This window comes from Capra hircus, chromosome 11, assembly GCF_001704415.2.
Source record: "Capra hircus breed San Clemente chromosome 11, ASM170441v1, whole genome shotgun sequence".
Taxonomy (NCBI): domain Eukaryota; kingdom Metazoa; phylum Chordata; class Mammalia; order Artiodactyla; family Bovidae; genus Capra; species Capra hircus.
The window spans coordinates 5,422,336-5,447,081 of NC_030818.1; the positions used below are offsets into that span (position 1 = coordinate 5,422,336).

Here is a 24,746-nt window from a genome sequence, read left to right on the forward strand (position 1 = left end):
CCCTGGTGGCTCAGTAGTAAAGCTGCCCTCGATCGGGAAGATCCCCTGGAGAAGGAAATGGCAACCCACTCCAGTATTCTTGCCTGAGAAATCCCATGGACAGAGGAACCTGGCAGGCTGGTACATGGGGTTGCAGAAGAGTCAGACACGCCTTAGCAACTAAACAATCACTCTGTGCATCAGGCGTGAGATGATTCCAACAAGACGTTGCTAAAACATGATAGAAAGATGGTGCTGCAGCCTTTGCAGGCGACAGGCCACCTCATGGGCTGCCCCCGTCAGCGCTGCGGGCGGGCACATGCCCCTCACTGTCACCAGCCCTCGGGACACAGCCCACGCGGCCCCTCCCTGGGAACCACAGCCCACATCAGGTTGGCACGTGTTTTTTATTTTGTGTTACTTTCACATTTACAAACTCAGGAAGTCACACTGAGAAAGGGACGGCGGGGGCTTCCTGGAGGAAGCGCTGGGCTCCCGAGCCCTGTGTGGCCTGGTTGGACACTTGGGACTTTCTGCAGGGAGACTGTCCCAGACCTTGAGGGGCCTCACTGTCAGACGGCACATGAAGCGGTTAGTGTGGCCCACTGCTCCTCAGTGCCTGGAGATGCGTTACGTGGGCTGCCTCGACCCAAGGTTTTATTGCTGGTGAATCTGATTATCCAACTTGGGTCAGGATGACGGCATCATCAGAAGTGGGCCTGGTGGGACATGTTTTGCTGAGACTAAAATGTGTACACTGCACTGGTCTGGCGATGCTGGCATGCTGCCCCTGCCTGCCTTCAGCCCCCAGGAGAGACTGGTCCTCCAGGAGACGGGTGAAGACCTCTGTGCCCACCCACGCACGGCCGTCAGAGACAAGAGGCAGACAGTCACTGGGAAGGACATGCCCAAGACCAGGGCAGCCTGAATTCCAGCACCCAGCCAGCCCTGCCTCTTCCCAGGCCACGCTCCCTTTAAGGCCCCCAAAGAGGCTCCCTTCCTCAGGTGGGAAGAATGGACACTCCCCTCACTTCCCAAAACTGGATCTCTTGGACTGAATGAGATGATGATCACTTGGCAGGTAAAAGTGTGGAAATCTGGCCGAGGAGCACACAGCATGTATTCTGAAAAGGTGAACGGCTGAGGAACACCCCTGGGTCATTCCTGAACTTCTTGGGAACTAGAGAGCCATGGAGAGAGGGGTTTGGCTCTGCGATGACAGCGGCGGCCAAGATGAGAGCCAGAAGCGTGACTTTATCACTCAGATCTGATCCTGTCTTGGCCCCTGGGATGTCTGCAGGGTACCGGCTTGTCCACCTCTCTTCAAAGTGCTGGGTGCCATGCCTGCTGTCCCCTGGGGACAGACAGGACAGCCCTGCCCTGCAGGTGTCTAACAACTGAGGGAGACGACCAAGGCCATCTGATTTCCCCCCGGCTCTGTTTGACTGCAAATGTTTAACGCTATCCCCACCACCCTGGGGAGAGCAGAGGCTCGGTGGCACTGGAGGGTGGGGGCCAGGACCCTCCATGTACCTTATGTGCAGACTACGTCCTAACAGTCAGGGTGCAGCTTCACTGGGCAAGGTGCGCCCCGGTCCTCAGGGAGTGGCTGTCTTCAAGAGGAGGGAGGTGGAAGAAGTGTCATTTCTGTGCCTGAGCTCCACCTGGTTAGCCTCTGGTCTAACGAAGATATCTGAACTCATGGTCCTACACGTTAGTTCAGCAGGAACTCTGGTTTCTGGTACCCAAAGAGCTTGAAGTCCCCCTCGAACCGCGCATACAGGCGCCGGATGTCTCGTTTGCTGATGCCCAGGAAGTAGTGCTCGACCTTGGTTCTGTTGTACGCGGTGATGCCCAGCGGGATGGTGGGGTAGGACACCAGGTGGTCGATGCCCGCCTCCCTGAGGATGTACGGGGCATCGTCCTCCAGGGTCTCGTGGTGCCCGACAATGCTGTACGTGATCTCACAGGGTGCACACAGCTCCACGTACGTCACCCAGTGGATAATGTGGTCCCCAAACTGGAGATCCAGCCACCTGTGGTTGGGGTCACCCAGGTAGCGCACGAAATCCTCAAACTGGATGCCCCGGGTCTCCGTCCGGTTCCTCCTGTACTTTCTGATGATGCCGGGGGCGATCTCGTGCCTATACCAAGGCTCAAAGCGGGGGTTGTGGACAAACTTATCCTTAAACGCTGAGATCAGTCTCTCAAAAGGATCTCTTACGATAAAAAACTTGAAGTATGTTTTCAAGCTAAGGAAAAAGGTGGAAGATAAAGAAAAAGTTAACCCAATGCTGCTGGTGGTGCTGGCCATGGGTTGTGAGGCAGGGAAGAGTGAAACGTGATGGCTGGAGCAACAGCAGCCACCAGGCTGGGCCCTGTGCCAAAGGCATTGCACACAGTTCTTACTGAATTCACGCAGCCACCCTTGGAGGCAGATCCTCTTGTTAACCTATTACCCCATATTAACTTCAGGAATGTTTTTAAAAGTTTTGTTTTGGGACAGAAACCCAAAAGAGTAGAAACCTGCTTGATCAAGTGAGGAACAGCTGAAGCCAGAGGAAGTGAGTGACTCTATTCAAAATTGCCAGGGGAAGGAAAAATGGGGGGTGGGGGGAGGTAAGAGAAAATGGGAGTCACCAGGCTCCAGCTGGCAGGAAGAGGGTCTGGGGGAGCTCCCAGAGGGAGTGGTGGTGGCCCAGGGGTACCTGTGTGAAAAGCCTGTAATGACGATGACAGTGCTGTGACCCAGGCTCTCCCCAAGGCCAGGCACCCTCTCAGCGCTACTGCTGTGACCCAGGCACTCCCCCAGGCCAGGCGCCCTCTCAGCGCTACAGGCACTCCCCCAGGCCAGGCACCCTCTCAGCGCTACAGGCACTCCCCCAGGCCAGGTGCCCTCTCAGTGCTACTGCTGTGACCCAGGCTCTCCCCAAGGCCAGGCACCCTCTCAGCGCTACTGCTGTGACCCAGGCACTCCCCCAGGCCAGGCGCCCTCTCAGGCACTCCCCCAGGCCAGGCGCCCTCTCAGCGCTACAGGTCTCGGTTCGGCTGCTCTCACAAAAGCCCCACAGGACCAATGCTGAGGTGGGTGACAGAACCACCTGTCCCCAGGACGGTCTCTGATTTGGCATTTGGCATTTCTGAGACTGTACAAGCTGGAAAGAGCGAACAACCAGAGCTGGAAGCAATGGAAGTGAAGCAGCTGACAAGCAAGGGAGCTCAAAGACCACTCGGTGCCTGACACTGGCTGGCATACTGTGCACTTGTTCCTTTTAAACCTCGTCTTTTGGGGCCATTTCACAGCTCTCAAGAGAACTGTCCAGTCAGCTCAGGAACCTTCCCTGTGACAGTCTCCGTCCCGGCTGGGGCCAGCAAGGCCGGCCTCCCTCTACCGCTGCTGGGTCTAGCCCACCTGGCCACTCATTAGGGGACTGCTGCCCCGGAGGCCCACGCAGCACCGCAGAAGGAAATGAGAAACGAAGCGGGGTCTACCTGCAAGCCAAACCCCTTTCTTAGGAAACAAAGGTCATGCTCAGAAAGAAACCCATAAAACATTACCAAAGCAAAGCAGAACAAAAACGACCAGTCATTTTCACTAAGACCACCATGTAACTTTCATTTTGATGGCCTGTGTGAAGGTTAGGGTGGAGAAATTCGGAAATTCTCATGAAAAATGTGAATTTAAATGCACTGAACATTGGGTGTGTGCCTGGCTGCCTCTCACCCACACAAATGAGCAGCTCTTGGAGATGTCTGGGTAATGCAACGAGTAGAGGAGCGGAACCTGGGCTTTTATCAGCGTCCCCCTTTCCCCACCCCTGCCCACCCTCCTCCCCACCCTCCTCCCCACCCCTGCCCACCCTCCTCCCCACCCCTGCCCACCCTCCTCCTCCCCATCCCTCCCCACCCCTCCTCCTCCCCACCCCTGCCTACCCTCCTCCTCCCCACCCCTCCCCACCCCTACCGCTTCTGGATTTCGGCCTCGCTGAAGGAGGAGAGTCGTGGGAGGCCGTTCTTCTCGTGGTCGTGCACCACGTTCTCAGGGATCTCCTCGATGGAAGGGAAGGCTCCTGGGAAGCAAACGGGGGGTGGGGTGGGGGGAGAAGTTGTGTTTGCCTGGTCGCCTCTTAAGCTAGCCACTGCTGCCCTTAAAGAGAGATGCCCATCTCAGAATGCAGGTCCACACTCCCCACAAACCATCCCCCAGTATCCACATTTAGGTCTCAGCTCCAAATTTCAACTGCTCCTGTGGCAGGGTGAGACTGAAGAGCAGCTTTTGGTGATCCAGGAGCCAACGGGAGGAAACGGAGGAGTCAGGAAGAGGGAGTTAGGCCTACAGGCAGGAGCACCTGAATGAGGCTCAACCTGCATGTAAGAAAGATCACTGCCTGCAAGCAGGACGCCTGAAACCTGCAAAGCTTCCTCTCCTCTGAAACTGGGGGCAAACATCAGAGAAGCAGGACCAGGAAGCGCCCGGCTGATCTGCTCCATCGCTCCCAGCACCAGAGCACCCGGGCCTAAGAGGCTTCTGGGGAACCTCACAGCATCCCAGGCTGGCAAGTGGCCAGCGTGTTTGGTGCTGGATCAGCCAGGCTGATGCTCGGGGGTGAAGGGATGCAGATGAAGCAGGGCTCAGAGGAGGACAAGGAGCATCAGAGGAGGCAGGGCGGGACCAAGAGCCACAGTGCTGGACCCAGGCTGCCGACTGGAACCTGGGGGGCTCCTCCCAGGGTTGGGGGAGTTGGGTAGGTGCTCCCTCATCTCTCTACTCAGGCAAATGGAGATAAAGTGTCGGTGTGCTGGGGTGCTAGTCAAGGCCTCGCCACCCTTCACATCCATCCGTGTGTTAATCTTCCCTGTTAGACTCATGGTCTGGCAGGGAAGGCTCTCTGCTGGGCCTTCAAAGCAGGGACTGCAGTCTCTCCAGAATATTTAAGCCCTGACCCAGAACCCTGTGCTAAGCACTGAGACTGGACAGTTGTAAACGAGCAAGGTGTCCCACCTACTCCCAAGGCTGACAGGAGGGCAGCTCTGTGGGTCTGCACCTGGACCTGCTCTGGTACTTGTCGCCTTGCGGATGCGTCCAGGGACAGCCGAAGGCAGCCTCAGGACTGTTGTCCTCCTGCTGTGCCAAGTCGCTTCAGCCCTGTCTGACTCTTGGCCACCCCATGGACTGTAGCCCGCCAGGCTCCTCTGTCCGTGGGGTTCTCCAGGCAAGAACACTGCAGTGGGCTGCCACGCCCTCCTCCAGGGGATCCTCCCGACCCAGGGATGGAACCCGTGTCTCCTGCGTCTCCTGCAGTGGCAGCCGGGTTCTTTACCACCGTGCCGCCTGGGAAGCCCACATACGCACTGGCAAACTGCGCCCGTTTGTGTCCTGCTCTCATCAACGGATTCTTCTCCTTCAGAGACAAATGCTTCATACTGTGGCAGCAAACGTGTAAGACTCTGGTACATCTGTTGTTTTAAATTTGATCTGTAACCCCATTCTCCAATGTTAAAAGCCAACATACTGCCAGATTACTCCAGAAGCATGTTGATGACCACCAGAAGACAAAGCAAGTGTCTCCTTTCCTTATCAGCCAGTGAAAAGGTCAGATGACACCAGCTCTAACCACTGCCTCTGAGAGCAGCAGTAGGCCCAGGGACAGGGGGACGCAGACCCCATGGGGCTCCGAGGTCCGATGCTTGATTCGGAGTCACGCTGCTGTCCATTATGATTATTTTTCTTTTGAAGCTGAATTTAATACAGCCCATAATTATCGTGGGCGGTTCAGAGTAACTAGAGTTTAAACAAACAAACACAGCATCTGAAAACAGTGGTGAGGAATCGAAACATGCAGAGCATGAGGGCACTTTCCAGTGACTTAATTTGCTCCTGAGTAAACTCTACATTTCCTGAAGCAAGTCAATTAAATCCTCTGAACATGGCTGCTCGTTATAAGATGGGGTTGACTGTGGGTGGGGAGACCCCCAGACCCACTGACAGGGGTCACCCCACCCCGGGCACTGGCTGTGGGTCCTTCTCTGCACAGGAGAGCAGCTGTGAGGGCAGCTGCCAGGTGACTCAGTGAGTGTAGAGCCTTGACCTCCTAGGACAGAGCGAGAGATTCACAAGAATCAATGCAGTGACTCTGAAGGGAAGAAAAGGGATGAACTTGGGAGGCGGGGGCGGCAGGCAGAACTGGAGGGAGCCGGAGGGCCCTGACGGTGGGTGTGGACTGCCTGGGTGAGCCCTGCCAATATATAATGTGAGACAGGAATAGGAAAAACACCAGGGAATTTCCAGGTGGTCTAGTGGTTAAGACTCCTCACTTCCACTGCAGGGGGCACAGGTTCAAGGCCTGGCTAGAGAGCTAAGATCCCACGTGCTGCACAGCGTGGCCATAAAAAGGAAAAACACCAGCGAGCTGTCTGTGAGTTGCCGGCCCTCCCAGGTCTCCCTGGCTGCCCTCCCCAGCCCCTCCGACCCCCTCCCCGCAGACCCTGGGGTCCGGGCGGGACGGGCCTCACCCAGCACTGCACACACCATTCAGCACAATGAGCACTTTCTTCCACTGGGTGTTGCCCACTTTGGGGGTCTGGCAGAAGAGAATCTTGTGCTTGTCACAGACGAAAATCCGGTCGAGGACAAACTTGGAGATGGCGGTGTGGGAGAGGTTCCTCAGAGTATCCTCCCTGCAGACGTTCCTCATGAGCTCCAGGCGCTGCGTGTAGACCAGGGGCTCAACCAACATCCTCCCCGTCGGCTGCAGGGAACAAGGCAGAACGGGCACCGGGGCAGCGTGAGCGCCTGTGGGAGGAGCCCTGCCCTGCCCTCATGCCAGGCGTTAACTTGTGGAGGCCGGGGCCGCCCGGCTGAAACAGCTGGACAGCAGGCGCGAGTTTCAGGGACCCGGGGCTCAGGCTGTGGATGCGCCAGACCACAGAGCAGCCAGAGGCTGCTGACCCCGTCTCTCCTCAACCTCAGCCTGGACAACCCAAGGGGCGGGTGGGCTGTCTGTCTGCCTGGCACTGTGCTGACCGCACGAGGGCCGCTGATGCCCTGGCAAAGGCAGGGTCCTCGTCATTCAGGAATTTTAGGGAGGCCAGCTCTGCTCCCTTGCTCCCCACCTCCACGTAACCTGAGTGTAAGCATGCAAGCTGCACCTAAGGACCTGCTGTCTACACAGATGGTGGCTGTTCAAGATAATCTCGTACACTGGTGTATCTGCTTTATTAATTTAAGAAAATGCCTTAGGCCACTCAGTATGGGTTTTTCAAAGGCAAGAGCCATCATTCCACCTCCTCAGTGCTGAGCACACAATTTTGCTTCTCTGAAATGTACCCTGAGACACGTGGAAGGCAATGCCTGGCAGTTGCATCAGGGTACCGGAAGTTTAGCCTCTGTGAGCAGGTAATGGAGCTCACCAGCCCTGGTCCTGTTCTAAGGAGTCCAATGATGGGAGAGCCCCCTTGGGGCTGCAGGGGAGAGCAGGTGAGAGGGAGATGCTCTGGGAAGAACGGGCAAGGGGGTCAGCGCAGGCAGGGCCTGGCCATGCTCACCTTCAGCTCCTCAGGCAGGTGTGTCTCTCCTGGCGACCTCCCTGTGTCAGGCACGGCAGTCAGGAACAGAAACTCCTGCTTGGCGCTATAGGCTAGGAGACGGAGAGGTTAAAACGTCTCCCCGTGCAGGGGCAGACACACAGAGCAGTGCCACAGCCCAGGGACCCCAGAAAGAGGCCAAACACACACTTCCAAGTGATGGCTGGCAGGGCGATAAGGAGCGTCTTCTGAACAATGGACCCAAGGACCTGGACACCCCCAGGCACAAAAGGAGCATCTCCCTAAACCTCAGTCTTTATTCAAGAACAAACTCAAAATGGATCAGCATTTAAATGCGAAACACAAAACTAGAAAAGTTCTTTCAAAAGCATAATGTAAATCTTTGGAAAAACTGATAAACTGTATCTCATCAAAACTTAAAACTTCTGCTCTGCCAAAGACCCTGTGAAGAGGATGGAAAGACAAGCTACAGACTGAGAGAAAGTATCTGCAAACCACACATCTGACTGAGGACTGGAATCTAGAATAACGAAGTCTCAAATCACAGCAAAAAATGCAAACCATCCAGTTAGAAAAGGGGCAACACAGGAACAGACATTTCACGAAAGAGGCTCTGCAATGGTAGATGAACTCAGGAGAGGATGTTCAACATCATTAGCCATCAGGCAAAGGCAAATCCAAACCACAGTGAGATACCATGACACCTAGCAAAATGCCTGAAACAAAAAAGTGAAAACCCCGAGTGCTAGTGAGGACGGTGCAGCAACTCTTAAAAACTAAGTCTTCAACTACTGTATGACCCACTCCTAGGCACTTATCTCCGAGAAATAAAAATTTATGTCACAAAAAACCTATACATGGGACTTCCCTGGTGGTCCAGTGGATAAGAACCGCCTGCCAATGCAGGGGACACGGGTCGGGGGAGATCCCACATGAGACGGAGCAAATAAGCCCATGCCCCACAACTAGTGAGGGCGTGCTCTAGAACCTGTGAGCTGTAACCACTGAAGCCTGGGTGCCTAGAGCCCACGCTCAGCCACGAGAGAAGCCACTCACTGCGACAGAGCAGCCCCGGATCGCAGCCACCAGAGAAAACCTACACGCAGCAACTGAAATCAAGCCCGACCAAAACGAAACACTTACATGCGCACATGCACTGCAGTTTTATTTCTCACCGCCCCAAACAGAAAGAACTCAGTCCTCCTTTAGCGCCTGAGTGGTTGATCAAAGACCGGTACATCCAAACCATGGAGCACTGCTTAGCACTGAAAAGGAATGAGCTACCAATACGCACGATAAGCTAGATGAATTTCCAGGTCACCGTGGTGAATTGAGTCCACCGCAAAGGGTCGCATATACAACATTCTTGAGAGGACAAAATTACAGACAGGAGAAGGGATTAGTGGTTACCAAGGCCGGGGTCGGGGGGAGAGGGGCTGGGGGCTGGGGAGAGAGGAGTGGCTATAAAAGGACAACCCAAGGAATCTTTGTGGTGATGGAGATGCTCTGCGTCCTGGTCAGTACCCCGCCTGTGACTCTGCACTATGGTCCTGCAACGCATCACCCCCGAGCAGAAGAAAAAAAGGGTATGAAGGACCCTCTGTCTTACGTACTTACAACTGTGGGTGACTCGAGTGATCTCAAAATTGAAGGTTTAATGAGACAAGATTCAAGTCAGCAGTCAGGTTAGTGGTTACATGTTATTTTTGAAGTTTATGGGAATTGATGATTTCCCTGGTGGCGCAGTGGTAAAGAACCTGCCTGCCAATGCAGGGGACATGGGTCCAATCCCTGAATCGGGAAGATCCCCTGGAGAAGGAAATGGCAACCCACTCCAGTATTCTTGCCTGGAAAATCCAACAGAGAAGCCTGGTGGGCTACAGTCCACAGGTTGCAGAGTCGGACACAACTGAGCAACTATACGACACAGGAGTCGATATTCAACTAGAGGAAGTCTTACAAAATGCTAGAGCACGGTAATCATTTGCAACAAACTGATTTTCGGGAAAAACTCTGGGTAGAATTTTGAAGAAAATTTTCAAATCTCTACAATCAAAGAAACATTTGCTTTCAAAATTTTGCAAAGCCTAAATACAGAATTAGAATGAAAAAAGTAGTTATCAAAAAAAGCATAGAAATCAGCCTAATAAAGTGTAAGCAAAGGCACATTTCACTTTTGTTATAAACATCAAAACCTACTCCTCTTGGGTCATTACCACCAACACTCTGCAGGCTTCGCTGCGGCCCCCACTTCAGTCTGGCTGTTTAACTGCACCCCCAACTCTCTGCCTCACCCCCCACTCCCCACCTCCCACTCCCCAGCCAGCCCCACCGAGGACAGGCACCAGCCTGACGTCCTCCCTGCCCAGCGGGGAGGAACCCATCCTCCCGGAACCCCACCAATGATAATAACCCATCTCCCACCCCTCACGCCTCTGAGTTCTCTGACTCCAGTAGAAATCTTGGCCACACACCTCCGTGAATCCCGAGGAAACTGTTTCTTCCTTTCTCCTGCATTTGAGTTGAAATGCAGCCCAAACCAGAGGAGCCACTCTGTGCCCGCTGTGAGGCCAGGGACGGTATGAAGACAGAGAGGCAGTGCCCTGGGCCACCAGGCTCTGAAAGGCACCCAGGGGGCCAGGAGGCCAGCGTTCGCCCTCCCCGTCCTCCTCAGCCTCATCCCCAAGCACCCACGTGCTCAGGGGGACGTCACCTCCTACTCAGGCCCGGTCACCTCACGTGCCCACGTCTGTGAGCCGCACAGCAATGCTCGGCTCTGCCACAGGCCATGTGGGTTGCTAGAAACCTAAGCCTCCTCGGTGACATTCTAGATGTAAGATGTAGTCTGAATTCTAAACAACTGACTTACTAGTGAATTTCTGAAAAGTGTCTTATTTCACACACTCAAGAGCATGGAGAATGGCCAGCCACACACACCAGCCAGCCGTCCGCCAATTCTTAACAGCTTCTTCTGCTGCCAACTCCTGGTATTTGCTCCCCAGCCTTCCTCGAGCCCAATTCAGCTAGACTCGAATAAAGCCAACAGCACAACTTAATGTCTGGTTTTGCTTTTCAGTTGCTCTGCCCACAACTGTTTATTTTCACTGGATGCCTGCTGTCACCACTGTGGCCAAAGATCACACCCGTCCCCAACCCTCAGGGGCAAGGCACCAGCGCCAGGCCCAAGGGTGATCAGTAGGTATGACCAGGCGTCAGAACATAAGAGCTCACTCTCCTTAGAGGCGTCATCATCTCTGCTTTACAGAATGTCCCAACATTGCCAGGTGAGTGCTGCCTTGTTTTTCTAGACGTGACGGCATCCCCTCGTCCCCTGACCTCTCTGTGTGTCCAGCTGCCCAGGGTGCCCACTGCATCACACGCCGGATAGAGGGCATGCGGACATCACATCATGGGTTCTGCCCTTAAGCGGCTGGCAGCTGAGCTGAGGCAGAAGATTGGAAGGAGCGGTCAAACAGAAGCGAGAAAATCAGCTTCTACGCCTACCCACCAGATTCACAAGGATGTCGCTTCTGAGTTCAAGTGTCCACATACCATGCCGTCAATTTTCCACCACTGAATGGGATTTATTTCCCTAGGACAAAGGCTAGTTCAATACAGCACTGAAGTCTGTTAACCACACTGAATCACTGCCACAAACGTCACTGTGGCTTCACTGCTGAGTCAGAGAGAGATGCACACACACACACACACACACACACACACACACACACACGGCTTTAAACCACAACATGCTCTTCCTATCACACACACACACACACACACACGGCTTTAAACCACAGCGTGCTCCTCCTCTCACACACACACACACACACACACACACACACACGCGGCTTTAAACCACAGCGTGCCCCTCCTCTCTCACACACACACACACACACACACACACACACGCGGCTCTAAACCACAGCGTGCCCCTCCTCTCTCTCACACACACACACACACACACACACACACACGGCTTTAAACCACAGCATGCTCTTCCTACACACACACACACACACACACACACGGCTTTAAACCACAGCATGCTCTTCCTACACACACACACACACACACACACACACGCGCGGCTTTAAACCACAGCGTGCCCCTCCTCTCTCACACACACACACACACACACACACACACGCGGCTCTAAACCACAGCGTGCCCCTCCTCTCTCTCACACACACACACACACACACACACGGCTTTAAACCACAACATGCTCTTCCTACACACACACACACACACACACGCACACACGGCTTTAAACCACAGCGTGCTCTTCCTACCCACTGGGTGGCAGGAGAGCCATGAGGAGCAGGGAGGCACGGGACTCCCCTGGTGGCGCAGAGGGTGCAAATCTGCCGGCCAGTGCAGGAGACGCGGGCCTGACCCCCCACCCTGCCCCCATCCAGGAAGCGCCCACGTGCCGTGGGGCAACTAAGCCCTTGTGCGACAACCTGTGAAGCCCGTGTGCCTTAGAGCAACAGGGGAAACCACCCCAGTGAACAGCAGCCCCTGCTGGCAACTGGAGAAAAGCCTGCAAAGCAAGGGAGACCCAGCACAAAACAAACGATTATAAATAGAACAGGGAAGCCAGAAGCAAGCCCCCTTCATCCGCTGACTGGGAAGCTGGGACAAAGCTCACCTCCTCGGGGTCAGAGCTGGAAGGAGCCGCCCGGGGACTCCGAGCACACTGGCTCCCTGAACGCTGGGGCCGGGGATCGGCACCCGCTGTGCACAGGCGGGCTTCACCGCGCAGGACACCCCTGCACGTCAGGGACTCCCTGGTGATGCCAGCTCACAGTGCGCTCCTGGGTCAAGAGCAAAAACACTGAACGCCAGTGAAACAAACTCCAACCCAGGACAGAAACCGCCAGCTGAGAACAGCGCTGGGGGCTAATTTCGGTGCCTCCTTCTCTTGCCTGCCCGTCTGCCTTCCCCCCTTGCGCCTCTACAGGGAGGATGGAGGCGGGGTGGGGCGTCAGGCAGCCTCTGCACAGTCGGGGCAGCCGGGGGGGCTCTCCAGGGCGAGCAGGGCCCGGAGCCCGCTGGCCACACTGCCAACACAGGCTGTGCAGTGCACAGGTGGGAATCAGGGAAACCACCATGGGATCCTTTTCTACTTCCCCTCCCTAAGGGCCACACCTGCACATGGACATGTCAGACCCTGCGTGGAATAAACATACCCTGCAATTCCTCCCTGTCAGGCTGCTGTCCCCAGGCCAGGCTACAGCTGCTCACGGGCCCTCCCTGGGGGCCTGGCCTCCCACCATCCCTGAAGGAGTCGTCGCCTTGGGGCTCAAATGCCCATCCGCGCAGCTCCTCAGTCACACCCAGCACCTCCTCACAGGTCACTTTCAGGGCCTCAATGTGCTGGGGTTGGGTCTGTCAGCTGTCAGAGCAGGGAGGACACTCACTTCACAGAGAAAAACAGTAAGGCCCAAGCAATGGACAAGGGCGTGAACCAGACACAGCTTTCAAAGACTGGGTTGGGTCCTCTTAACATGTCCTCATCTGACATCGAGTCAACGGGAGTTAAAAATCCCAGCACACATCTATTTACACCAACTTCCTTCCGGAGCCCTGAAGGTGACCTTCAAACACGCTGCCCCCAGCAGGCAGCATCTCACCAGGACACCAAGCAGGGCTGGTCCCCAAACCCGGAGCCTGAGAGAACGTCGAAGAAGCCCCTAAGGAGAGTGTGTCCCCCAGCCCCTAGGGGAGGTGACGGGCAAGGACCCCTTCGTCCCTGTGCACCTCCCCTCCCGAGCCTCGGCACATCACTTGGACACAACAACCTCCTTCTGGCGTGAAAGGCCTTTGATTCTATGTCACTGCTCATCCGGGCAGGTACCCGGGAGCAGTATCACAGCAAGGTCTGAATTCACCAAATCCATTCCACGCGGTGGCGTACCTACCGTCAGGGTCTTTGAAGGTCAGCGTGATGAACTTGCTGGCCACCATGAACATGAAAATCACCCAGAAGCAGGCAGCCAACAGAAGCCACTGGTGGTGCATGTTGTCAGACATCAGCCATTCAGCGACTCTTCCTGGAAAACACAGCCAAATGGCCCTGCTGCTTACACATCAGTCAGTTACACCAAGGACAACAGAAAGAACAGGCAGCTTCAGTTAACAGCCTCCATACAAATGTTTTAAGATTCTTTGCTACTGATACCATGGGTATTTGAACTTGGTAACATCATATTTTTAATTACTAACAATTTATAAAGTTGATGGGTTTCCCAGGTGGTGCTAGCAGTAAAAGATCCGCCTGCCAATGCAGGAGACGCAAGAGATACACATTTGATCCCTGGGTCAGGAAGATCCCCCCAAGAAGCACATGGCAACCCACTCCAGTATTCCTGCCTGGGGAATCCCACAGACAGAGGAGCCTGGCGGGCTGCAGTCCATGACTTTGCAGACTCAGATATGATTGTGCATGTGTGCAATAAAAAGTTCATAACAAATCAACTTTTAATGGAAAGGAGCCATTTCTATTTGGTTTTAGAACACATGATAAGCCTTTACTCCTGCAATTGTGCCTGCTGACTCTTTCTGGCCCAGGCACCTGCCAATGCCTGGAAGCCAGGGCATGACGGGGCTCACTTTGGCCTGGACTTTTGCTGTGGCTAATTCTCAGAAGGCAGACACCATCCTGAGGAAATTCCAAGCAGGTTGTGTTTTTTTTTTGTTTGTTTTTGTTTAATTTAAATTTATTTTAATTGGAGGCTAATTACTTTACAATATTGTATTGGTTTTGCCATACATCAACATGAATCCGCCACGGGTGTACACGTGTTCCCCATCCAGAAACCCCCTCCCACCTCCCTCCCCGTACATCCCTCTGGGTCATCCCAGTGCACCAGCCCCAAACATCCTGTTGGCAAGCTTCAGGCACACCTACAGAAATGAAGTGTGGTGCATGCATGCTCGGTCATGTCCGACTCTTTTGCGACCCCACCAGGCTCCTCTGTCCATGGGATCTCCCAGGCAAGAAAACTGGAGTAGGTTGCCAATCCCTTCTCCAGGGGATCTTCTCAACCCAGGGTTAAACTTGGCATCTCCTGCACTGGCAGGTGGATTCTTTATCACTAGTGCCACCTGGCGGAGCAGGCAATGGCACCCCACTCTTGCCTGGAAAATCCCATGGGCAAAGACGCCTGGTAGGCTGCAGCCCATGGGGTCACGAAGAGTCGGACACGACTGAGCTACTTCACTTTCACTTTTCATTTTCATGCATTGGAAAAGGAAATGATAACCCACTCCAGTGTTCTTGCCTGGAGAATCCCAGGGACGGGGGAGCCTGGTGGGCTGCCGTCTATGGGGTCGCACAGAGTCGGACACGACTGAAGCGACTTAGCAGCAGCAGCAGCAGCAGTGCCACCTGGGAAGCCCTGTAGAGATGCAGAGAATCTCTGGAACCCTAGAAATGAACTCTGGAGCATCCAGCTCCATGCACTTGCTGCCAGGGCCTGGGAGGAGCCTTGGGGGGTGGGCGTTTCTCATGTTATCGCCACCTGGGAGCAATGTGGGGCACTTGGGTCCTCAGTGGGTCACATGAGCCACACGCTGCTGCAGGGGACACAGAAGAACTGGAAGTTGCGCTCAATTCTTGGCAAGAGAGACAAAAGAGTCTCTTTATTCACATGTCACCTTTAACACAGGACTTCCTGAAGCCAGACCCAGCCACACAGAGAGGCTACACTAGGCTGGGTTAATTTCTATCAGCTGACAGGCCCGCTCATCACTCCCGGGCAGCAGGGAGATGTTCTATTCCACACAGACCGTCTGCCAATGGCAGACGACTTCAGAAAGCCTGTGTGCGCTGGTGGACTGAGCTCACCACGGCCTGGGTGTCAGCTCTCCACCAGTCTCCACGGCAGATCCCTGCCTCCTAGACCTCACTGCAACTCTGAATTCCCACCCCCAAGGGCCTCTCAGCTTATGAGGGGGGTTCCCCCCCGCCACTGGCCTGCATCTGTACCTTCACTCTCAAGTCCCCACAAAGCAGGTGCATTGTTTTCCTGGAGTCCCCTGGTAGAAACAGAGGGGGAAAAACAGAAACAGTGACAGACTTTATTTTCTTGGGCTCCAAAATGACCACAGGTGGTGACTGCAGCCTTGAAATTTAAAAACGCTTGCTCCTTGGGAAAAAAAAACTTATGACAAACCTAGACAGCACATAAAAACCAGAAATGTCACTTTGCCTACAGAAGTCCGAATAGTCAAAGCTATGGTTTTTCTAGTAGTCATGTATGGACGTGAGAGTTGGACCATAAAGAAGGCTGAGTGACGAAGAACTGATGCTTTTAAACTGTGATGCTGGAGAAGACTCTTGAGAGTCCGTTGGACAGCAAGGAGATCAAACTAGTCAATCCTAAAGGAAATCAACCCTGAATATTCATTGGAAGGACTGACGCTAAAGCTGAAGCTCCAAAACTTTGGCCACCTGATGTGAAAAGCTGACTCATTAGAAAAGATCCTGATGCTGGGAAAGGTTGAGGGCAGGAGAATAAGGGGGCAAAAGAGAATGAGATGGTTGGAAAGTATCACCAAATCAATGGACATGAGTTTGAGCAAATTCCCAGAGACAGTGAAGGACAGGGAAGCCTGGCTGCTGCAGTCCATGGGGTCACAAAGACTCAGACACAACTAAACGACTGAACAACAACCTAGTAGAGCTGCCAGATTAAACAGATAAACACACAGGATGCTCCATGAAGTTTCAATTTCAGATTAAATACTAATTTTCCAGTTAAACTCCTCTGTCCATGGGATCCTCCAGGCAAGAATACTGGAGTGGGTAGCCCTTCCCTTCTCCAGGGGATCTTCTCAACCCAGGAATCGAACCCAGGTCTTCTGCATTGCAGGTAGATTCTTTACTATCTGAGCCACCAGGGAAGCCCCAAATTTTCAGTACTTTAGTATAAATATGGCCCTGATATTGCATGGGACACACTTAATACTTCAAAAAGTTACTTGCTGTTTCTCTGAATTTCCAGTTTACCAGGGTCTCCTGCGTTTTCTCTGGCACCATCCAACAAGAAGAGTGCACTCCCTCTCTGACCTCCTCAAGCAGCTGGCCTGTCTCCACAGGGTCTTCCCGTTCCCTCCTGCCACTCCTCCCAGCACAGAGCCCTGGAAGGCCCCAGCACTCGCCAGCTCTGGGACTCGCAAGGTCACTCACCCTCCCTAAGCTTAGACAAGGCCCTCCTCCTTCCAGGATGGCCACAAGGATTAGGCAACAAACTGCACCGAAAGGACCTGCCCCAGGAGCAGACCCTCTGAGAACAGAAACTGGCCAGTCGCTTGCATCCTTTGTGACTTTCCTGTTTAATCTCTACGTATCCAGAAAGGTGGCTCAGTGGTGAAGAACCGCCTGCCAGCGCCGGAGACTCGGGCTCAAGCCCTGGGTCGAGAAGACCCCTGGAGGAAGAAATGGCACCCCGCTCCAGTATTCTTGCCTGGAGAATCCCAGGGGCAGAGCAGCCTGGAGGGCTACAGTCCAGGGGGTCACAAAGGGTCGGACAGGACGAGGGATTGAGCAACAAAAGGAGATGCAGACTTGGAGAGCAGACTCTTAGGCAGGGGCAGGAGAGGGTGGGATGAAGGGAGCAAGCTGCGTGGAAACACACACACCACCACACGTGAAACAGAGAGCCAGTGGGGATTTGCTGTATGACTCAGGGAGCTCAAACTGGGGCTCCGTGACAGCATAGAGGGGCGGGGAGCGGTGGCAGATGGCAGGGGACATATGTCCCCCTATGGCTAATTCATGTTAATGTATGGCAGAAACTAACAGATTACTGTAAACCAGTTATCCTTCAATTAAAAATAAGTAAGTACAAAAAAACTACAGCAATGTCCTGGGCCCCAAGAACACCTGAGCCAAGACCACACAGACCTGTGGCGAAGGCTGCAGGCCAACTGGCGAGGACGAAGCTGGGCGAACCATTATGTGGGATTTGCAAGCGTCTGATGAAGCTCAACACAGGATTAAAGAGGTTTGCTGTTGTTCAGTCAGTAAGTCGTGCCCGACTCTTTGTGATCACATGGACTGCAGTACCCCGGGCTTCCTTGACCTTCATTGTTTCCCGGTGTTTGCTCAAACCCGTGTCCATTGAGTTGGTGATGCCATCCAACCATCTCATCCTCTGTCACCCCCTTCTCCTCTTTCCCTCCACCTTTCCCAGCATTACGGTCTTTTCCAATGAGTCAGCTCTTCACATCAGGTGGCCAATCAGTATTAGCCCTTCTAATGAATATTCCAGGGTTGATTTCCTTTAGGACTGAGTGGTTTAGTGAAAACACAGACCTCCTTGACATATACACACTACCATGTATAAAACAGACAGCAGCTATATAGCACAGGGGGCTCAGCTCGGTGCTCTGTGATGATCTAGAAGGGAGGGAGGTCCAAGAGGGAGGAGATATATGTATACGTATGGCTAATTCATGTTGTTTTGCAGCAGAAACCAACACAACATTGTAACACAATTATTCTCCAATTAAAAATAAATAAAAGTGATAAATATAAAGACCTCCATCACTCTTTCCATTTACTCCTGTTTTAGCCTTCCCAGCTATAGGTAACTAGCCCCTGTAGAATTCTGGGCTGACCTTGGAAAAATCAGCATAATTTGCCCCATTTTTTTTTTTAAACAAAAAGAAAGTCATTTCAAATTCCCATAGTCCCAGCTCCTCTCGGCCTGCCCACCACCTGTAGTGTTTCCTTGAACGCACAAACTCTCCACGGGTCTGCTTCCTGTCCAAGAGCGACGGGCTCAAGGCTCACCATTTCTGTCTGCAGAGAGGCTGGGGCCTGCGCCCACAGACAGTCCTCTCCTCACCCCCAAAGTCAGGGGACAAATGGCCTTTCAAAAGCCGGACACTTTCTGTATTTAACTCTCCTTTGTTCAAGGAGCCAAGACGGCTCCCAAGGTACCTCTTACAGATAACAGAAGTGAGTTTGAGTGTGCACCCCAGTGGAGGAAGGGGCAGCCCAGCTGTCTGTAGAGCCTCCCTACTTCAGACCATTGTGTGCGATTTGCAAGCGTCAAGGTGTCAGGCCAGGAGGCCAGCTCTTTGAAAACCCATAGGGCAGAGGTGGAGGATAAAGAATGATGGACAGATGGGGAAAGCAGGGCCGAGGATGTAGGAAGGTCACTAAAGATGCAAGAAACACTAACCTGTCTCTCTCTCTCAGTGAAGAGGAAGACAGCACACACATGACGCGCCTGTAGGAATAGCAGCCCCGCTGGTGCTATTACCAACTCTGCTGCAAATCTTCCCTGCCCTGCACTTTCAAAAGATGCTGTCTGAAAGCATCCATTTTTGCAGCTGCCAGTGGCTCCCCACACCCCGTCTGAGCTGTCATCCAAAAGCAGTCTTTCTGAATTTGTGCTAAAGAGTTTGACTCCCCCTTCCCCTACCATCTAATTCAACTTGTTTTTTTCTGGTTCTACTTTTACTATACACAATCACTCAACCTGTGGTAAATAAGCCCATTTAGCTTTGTAAAACAGCGAAAATTTTTTCAAAACCTATTGCTCTAGACAGGGCCGAGTGTGCACACAGCAAGAGATAAACCTCAAAACCGCGGCGCAAAAGGAATACAGCAAGAATAGAATGAGGTATATGACACAGTGCCATTTACGTAAATTAAAGACACAGGCGCTAAAACCAAAAATACATGTTCTACGAAAACACAGAGAAAGAAAGAAAAGGATGACCTTTCCAGTGATTTCTTATGTGGGTGGGGTAGAGTAAATGCGCTTGAGGAAAGGGAATTAGAAAGGAATCTCCAAGTAAGCAAAATGAGAGGGGAATTAGGAATCCCACGTAAGCGAAATGAGAGAGGGGCCCTGGAGACATCAGAGACAGTATCCCAGGAGTTAGCACCCATTCAGCTCCTTGAATGGGAAGGAGACAGAGGGATGGACAAACAGACAGAGGAAGGAGATGAGGTTTAAAGAGACCACAAAACAGTTTTCCCCCAAATGTCATTCATTCAGTTACATTTACCAAGGGCTTACTCTGAGCCAGGAGCCATTCCAGGCTCTGGGAATCCAGCAACCAACCTACCCTGCTCTCCTGGTGCTTTGTTCTAATAGAGGCAGACGGGACATGAACAGAGCCATTAACGTCCAAGATCACACAGGCACTAAGTGACGTGGTTAATAACACAGGAGGGTGAGGGATGAAGGAGGACCTGGGAGGAGACTATGTTGAGAAGATGCTCAGCAAAGGGAGGGGACCCATCACAGAGCACCTGGCAAGGAGCTCAGTCTGGGTCCAGAACCACCAGAGCGGCAAGGAGTGAGCAAGAGGGCAGGGGAGTGGCCCAGATGAACAGTCCTGTCCAAGGCCCTTTACTGAGATGGAAACTGACTCCTGGACCCTTGCTCCCATCACACGTGTACCCTGAGGAAAGGATTCCCTGTCCAGGGTTCAGTTTTTAAAACACTCATTCAAAACCTATCCAGACACTAAAGGAAATGTCACAAAAAGAATCTGGTCATGCACAATTTTCTGTCTCAGAATGACTGCTCATCCTTAGTGACCCGGAGGGAAACACACTCTTCTCTCTGGCAGATGGAGAACCAGTAAGAGGTAAAGACAGATTCTCATTAATGACGACGACGAACAGCAAACGCGTCTGCAGCGGGCGCCGCAGGCCACGCACTGCTCTCTACAGCTACTAAACTCGTCTAATGCCCTGCCTGAGTTGTGTCTGTGCATGCGTGCATGCTCAGCTGCTAAGCTGTGTCCAGCTCTTTGCAAACCCATGGACTGTAGCCCACCAAGCTCCTCTGTCCTTGGAATTTTCCAGGTAAGAATACTGGAGCGGGTTGCCATTTCCTCCTCCAGAGGACCTTCCCAACACAGGGAGTGAACTGGTGTCTCTTGCATTGGCAGGCAGATTATTCACTACCGCACAACCTGGGAAGCCCCTGCCTAAGAGGGCACTCCTATTGTCATTATGGTTAAGAATACATTTCTAAGAATACATGCACAAACTCCTGTTTATGAGTTTAAGCTTCTGTAAATCTCCATATGAGCAAGAATGGAAAATACTATTACATGACACAGAGTTCAGATAACTGGTGAGCTGTCCATACCTTCTGAGCCTGATCCACATTTCCTTGCAGTATCTGCTTTGCCTGAAGTTCTCGGCTCCTCCTGTAACTGTATGGGACAAAACAAACAAACAAACAAATAAGCACCATTAAAAGTTACAAAACCAACTTACTGAACACAACTTGCTTTATACTTGGGAAACAGTTAACCAGTATTAACAGCTAACCACTTAGGTTATTCGAGTATATTTCGCATACCAGGTCTCTTACAGAGAGGGGTTATCTTTGGGGATGGCTTGGTAAATGAATAAATTATTCTAAACGTACCAAAAGAGCTAGCTGTTTAAAAGATTCTTCCCTGTAATTTAGTATGAAAATGAAATCATTTTTGGAGCAAAAATAATACAACCCAATTATACCACTTTTATATGTTTGATATTGGGTAAAGGATTTCTGTATAAAATGATCAAATCTTTCAATGCAAGATTTTCGCTGGGTTTTGTATTTCTTCATGCTTTAATGACCTGGCACATTCGAGGCAAATGTGATAGCATGAATGAATAATTGGGAACAAGCCAAACTCATGGAGATAGAGAGATTACAGATTTAATAGAGTGAGCTGGCAAAGTAAACATCCAACCCACTGAAAACACAACACAGCCCAGCAGTCTGGGATGGTCAGAGAAGTCTAGCTATGCTTTCTTTTATGCTTATGAACTCAATATTAAAATGAAAAGCAATTTCATATTACAAAGATGGAAGGATTAAGCTTTATGTACTCACATGCAGATTCTTCTAGACCTGTGTCAAGACAAAATACTCTCTTGGCTTCTGTAATCCTTCAGGCCCTTTCCTCTCATCCACCTTTCTCCCTTGTTCCTATTCTATCATATAACCTCAAACATTTGAAAAATGTTCTAAATATAACTGAGAATTGCCCAGGATAGTAACTAGTTCCTCCCCTTCTTTGTTCAGTTCTGCCAAGAAGTCCAGTTTCCATTCCAGGGAAGAAGAGAATTTCTCTCTCAGGTATTTCTTGGAGATTTTTATTCTTGAGGGTCAAGAGCAAAGATGGAAAGATTTTTTTTTCCCCCATGCTGAAATTCCTATTTCAACCAAGATGAACTATGCCCGAATTATAACGGGGGGAAAAAAGACAGTAGATCATTTCAGTCTTCGTGTCTCTTCTTAACCCAGCCAATGAAAAGAGTGAATAAGCCTGTAGCAGAGCTCCCTGGTTTTAAGAATATCTGAGACATTCTTCACTCTGACAGTGAAAACTGTCCAATGACCAACTCTTCAGGGCCCAAGGTCCCTGACTTCGGGTGTTTCAGACAGAAAACCCCTTTGTGACGATCCTCGGGCTCAGCTAACCAGAACCTGGCTGTACCGTTTCCCATTCAGTGGCTGGCCCTTTCTCCTGCCTTTCGCAGACTTGGAAAGTAACAAGGCAGCTTTTGGAAGATCTGGTTCATCTTCCGGTCCAGACGTGCAGAAATGAATGCCTCCACCTCCAACTTCTGACAGGCCCCTTATGTCCAGATTTGAACTGAGGGCACCCTGGAGCCTACCTGGCAGGACACACGTATTTCCAACCGTCCTTTTCCCTCCTAGCTACCAGTGCGCGCGTGCTCAGTCGCATCCGACTCTTTGCGACCCCATGGACTGAAGCTGCCAGGCGTCTCTGGCCATGGGATTCTCCAAGCAAGAATTCCCTCCTCCAGGTCCACCCACCGGAGACTTGCTTAATTGTGCACTTAGAAAACTGCACATGGTCCCTCTTTCCTGGCCTCTCTCTCTCATCTCTGCATGCCCCCTGTGCCCAAGTGGAACATTTTCTTCCTCTTTCCGCTCCCAATGACAAATGCAAATTCTCAGGCAAGGATGAAAGAAGTAAACTATGGATCACCGAGAACCGGTGATGCCGCGACTACAGCATCCCCAGCAAAGACGCTGCCTTACTGCATAATTAACGTGTTGAAGGCTCTCCCCTTTCATTCCACGAACGAGGGAGGCCTCAAGTCGCCGAAACACACGGGGATGTCGCTGGCAAGGAGAAGCCGGTTCCCTCGGTTTTCCCGTCCACCCGGGGTGGGGAAGGGGTCCAGGAAAGTGACGCCCACCCCCCGCCCTCGCGCGTCCCCGAGCTCACCCTCAGTGGAGCCCGAGCTGTCGGGGTCCTCGGGCCCTTCTGCGGTCTCGGGGGCTTAGCTCGGCTTGGGCCTCGCGGGCCTGGGGGCGAGGCGCGAGGGGCCCAGGCGTCCCGGGAGCGCGGGAACCCGGCCCGGAGGCCTGGGCGCCGCCACCAGCCCTCCCGGCCGGGAATGTGGCGGCGGCGGCGCCGGAAGGAGGAAGGCTTATTCGCGAAGCTCTCTCCGGAGGCGAGGCCGCCGCCGCCCCCGCGCCGGTCAGCGCCGTGCGCGCTCCTGCCCCGCTCTGCGCGCCCCCGCCGCCGCCGCCGTCCCCGCCGTGCGCGCGCCGCCGCGTCGACCAAGGGGAGGCGCAGGGAGGCGGGGCCAGAGACCCCAGGACCCGGCTCCACGCGTGGCCCTTGCGGCCGAGTTCCAGTCCCACACCAACCCCCTCCCCAAAAGTCCGCGAGAGTGTATCCCAAGAAATGACAGAGGGACGTATGGCCAAACCTTATTCCACCAGGTCACCATCCATAAAACAGGTTGGGTGTTTGAGAACGAAAAAAAACCACACAAACTTGGAAAAATGAAAAAGAAAAAAATCTAAAAGTGGAAAAAGGCAAAAGTGTTTGAGTTTGGGGTGCCTCCCAGCATTCCTAATCAGCCTGCATGGTTAAAAAAGAAAGAAAAGGAAAAACAGAGCCATCAACAAGGCCTTTTCAACAGCCGCCCCCCCCCCCCCTTGACTAACAGTCTGGAGGACGTCATCCCGTTGTCAAGGCATGAAAAAAAAAGTGAAAGTGTTAGTCGCTCAGTCGTGGCCCACTATTTGCTACCCCGTGGACTGCAACCCACCAGGCTCCTCTGTCCGTGGGGTTCTCCAGGCAAGAATATTGGAGTGGGTAGCCATATCCTCCAGGGGATCTTCCCGACCCAGTATAGGGGTTCATAAACGAGGCACAAAGACCAGGTCAGACTGCAGTCCAGTAGAGCTTAACTTCTTAACCTGAGGAATGTGGTTAGGCTTGGGGTTTTAGGGAAATCGTTTCTAAGATTTTTGATGAAGTAAGCCCCAAAGGTGATTCGAGTTTTACTGCACTAGAAAACGTAAACCAGAAGGCAATGGCACCCCACTCCAGTACTCTTGCCTAGAAAATCCCATGGATGGAGGAGCCTGGTAGGTTGCAGTCCATGGAGTCGCTAAGAGTCAGACACGACTGAGCGACTTTACTTTCACTTTTCACTTTCATGCTTTGGAGAAGGAACTGGCAACCCACTCCAGGGTTCTTGCCTGGAGAGTCCCAGGGACGGGGGAGCCTGGTTGGCTGCCATCTATGGGGTCACACAGGGTTGGACACAACTGAAGCGACTTAGCAGCAGCAGCAGCAGCATGTTTGTTAACTACCTAAATATATATATCCATTTAGTAAACAGGGTAATATGTGTGTACATACATGCATGCACCTGGACTCATAAAATTTTGTCAGGCTTTTCAGGAACCAGGTTTTTTGTTGTTGTTAATTTTTTATTTACCCTGTTGATGTCTTCCTTAATGACTTAAATACAATATTGATGGGGCTCAGTATTATAGAATTTCACTTTTAACGTGGTTACTAACCACCCATGACTTAAAGATGGCAAGGCGGTTTAAGGGCGACTTGCTAGGTTTTTTTGACCACTTGTTCAGATATTTATTAAGCCCTTTCTTGGGGCAGTACATTGACAAGAGACATTTGCTTTCTCCTTGAGGATTTGAATGGAAGCACATACGTGACAGAAGCGCAATAAATGAATTTGGAGCTTAGATGTGACATTGAATAATATGCAGGGTTAAGGATCCAAGCTCTGGGAATTAGAGCTCGTGGGTTCAAGTCCTTATTTCACCACAGAAAGCTCATGACCCTGTCAAGTTCTTCTGTCTCTCTGTGCTCCTCGTTTCCTCATCTACAAAATGGGAATATTATCTAGTGTTTACCCTGGAGTTTGATTGTAAAGAAAA

The 24,746-nt window shown here is 52.4% G+C and overlaps 1 protein-coding gene across 1 annotated transcript; it reads right to left on the reverse strand.

Moving 5' to 3' along the window:
- CHST10 (carbohydrate sulfotransferase 10) lies at positions 368–23,029 on the reverse strand. The gene is made up of 7 exons (XM_018054922.1): positions 22,768–23,029; positions 20,658–20,724; positions 13,452–13,583; positions 7,525–7,616; positions 6,509–6,728; positions 3,944–4,049; positions 368–2,231 (listed from the first exon to the last, which is right to left on the reverse strand). The coding sequence occupies exons 3-7, from the start codon at positions 13,561–13,563 to the stop codon at positions 1,694–1,696; spliced, it is 1,068 nt and encodes a 355-aa protein (XP_017910411.1). The 5' UTR covers positions 13,564–13,583; positions 20,658–20,724; positions 22,768–23,029; the 3' UTR covers positions 368–1,693.

Coding starts and splice junctions, on each gene's coding strand:
- CHST10 (XM_018054922.1), bottom strand. CDS start 13,563: ATGTCTGACAACATGCACCACCAGTGGCTTCTGTTGGCTGCCTGCTTC. Junction 4,050..6,508: donor AGTGCTCATTGTGCTGAATG/GTGTGTGCAGTG, acceptor TTTGCTTCCCAG/GAGCCTTCCCTTCCATCGAG. Junction 2,232..3,943: donor GAGGCCGAAATCCAGAAGCG/GTAGGGGTGGGG, acceptor CTTTTTCCTTAG/CTTGAAAACATACTTCAAGT.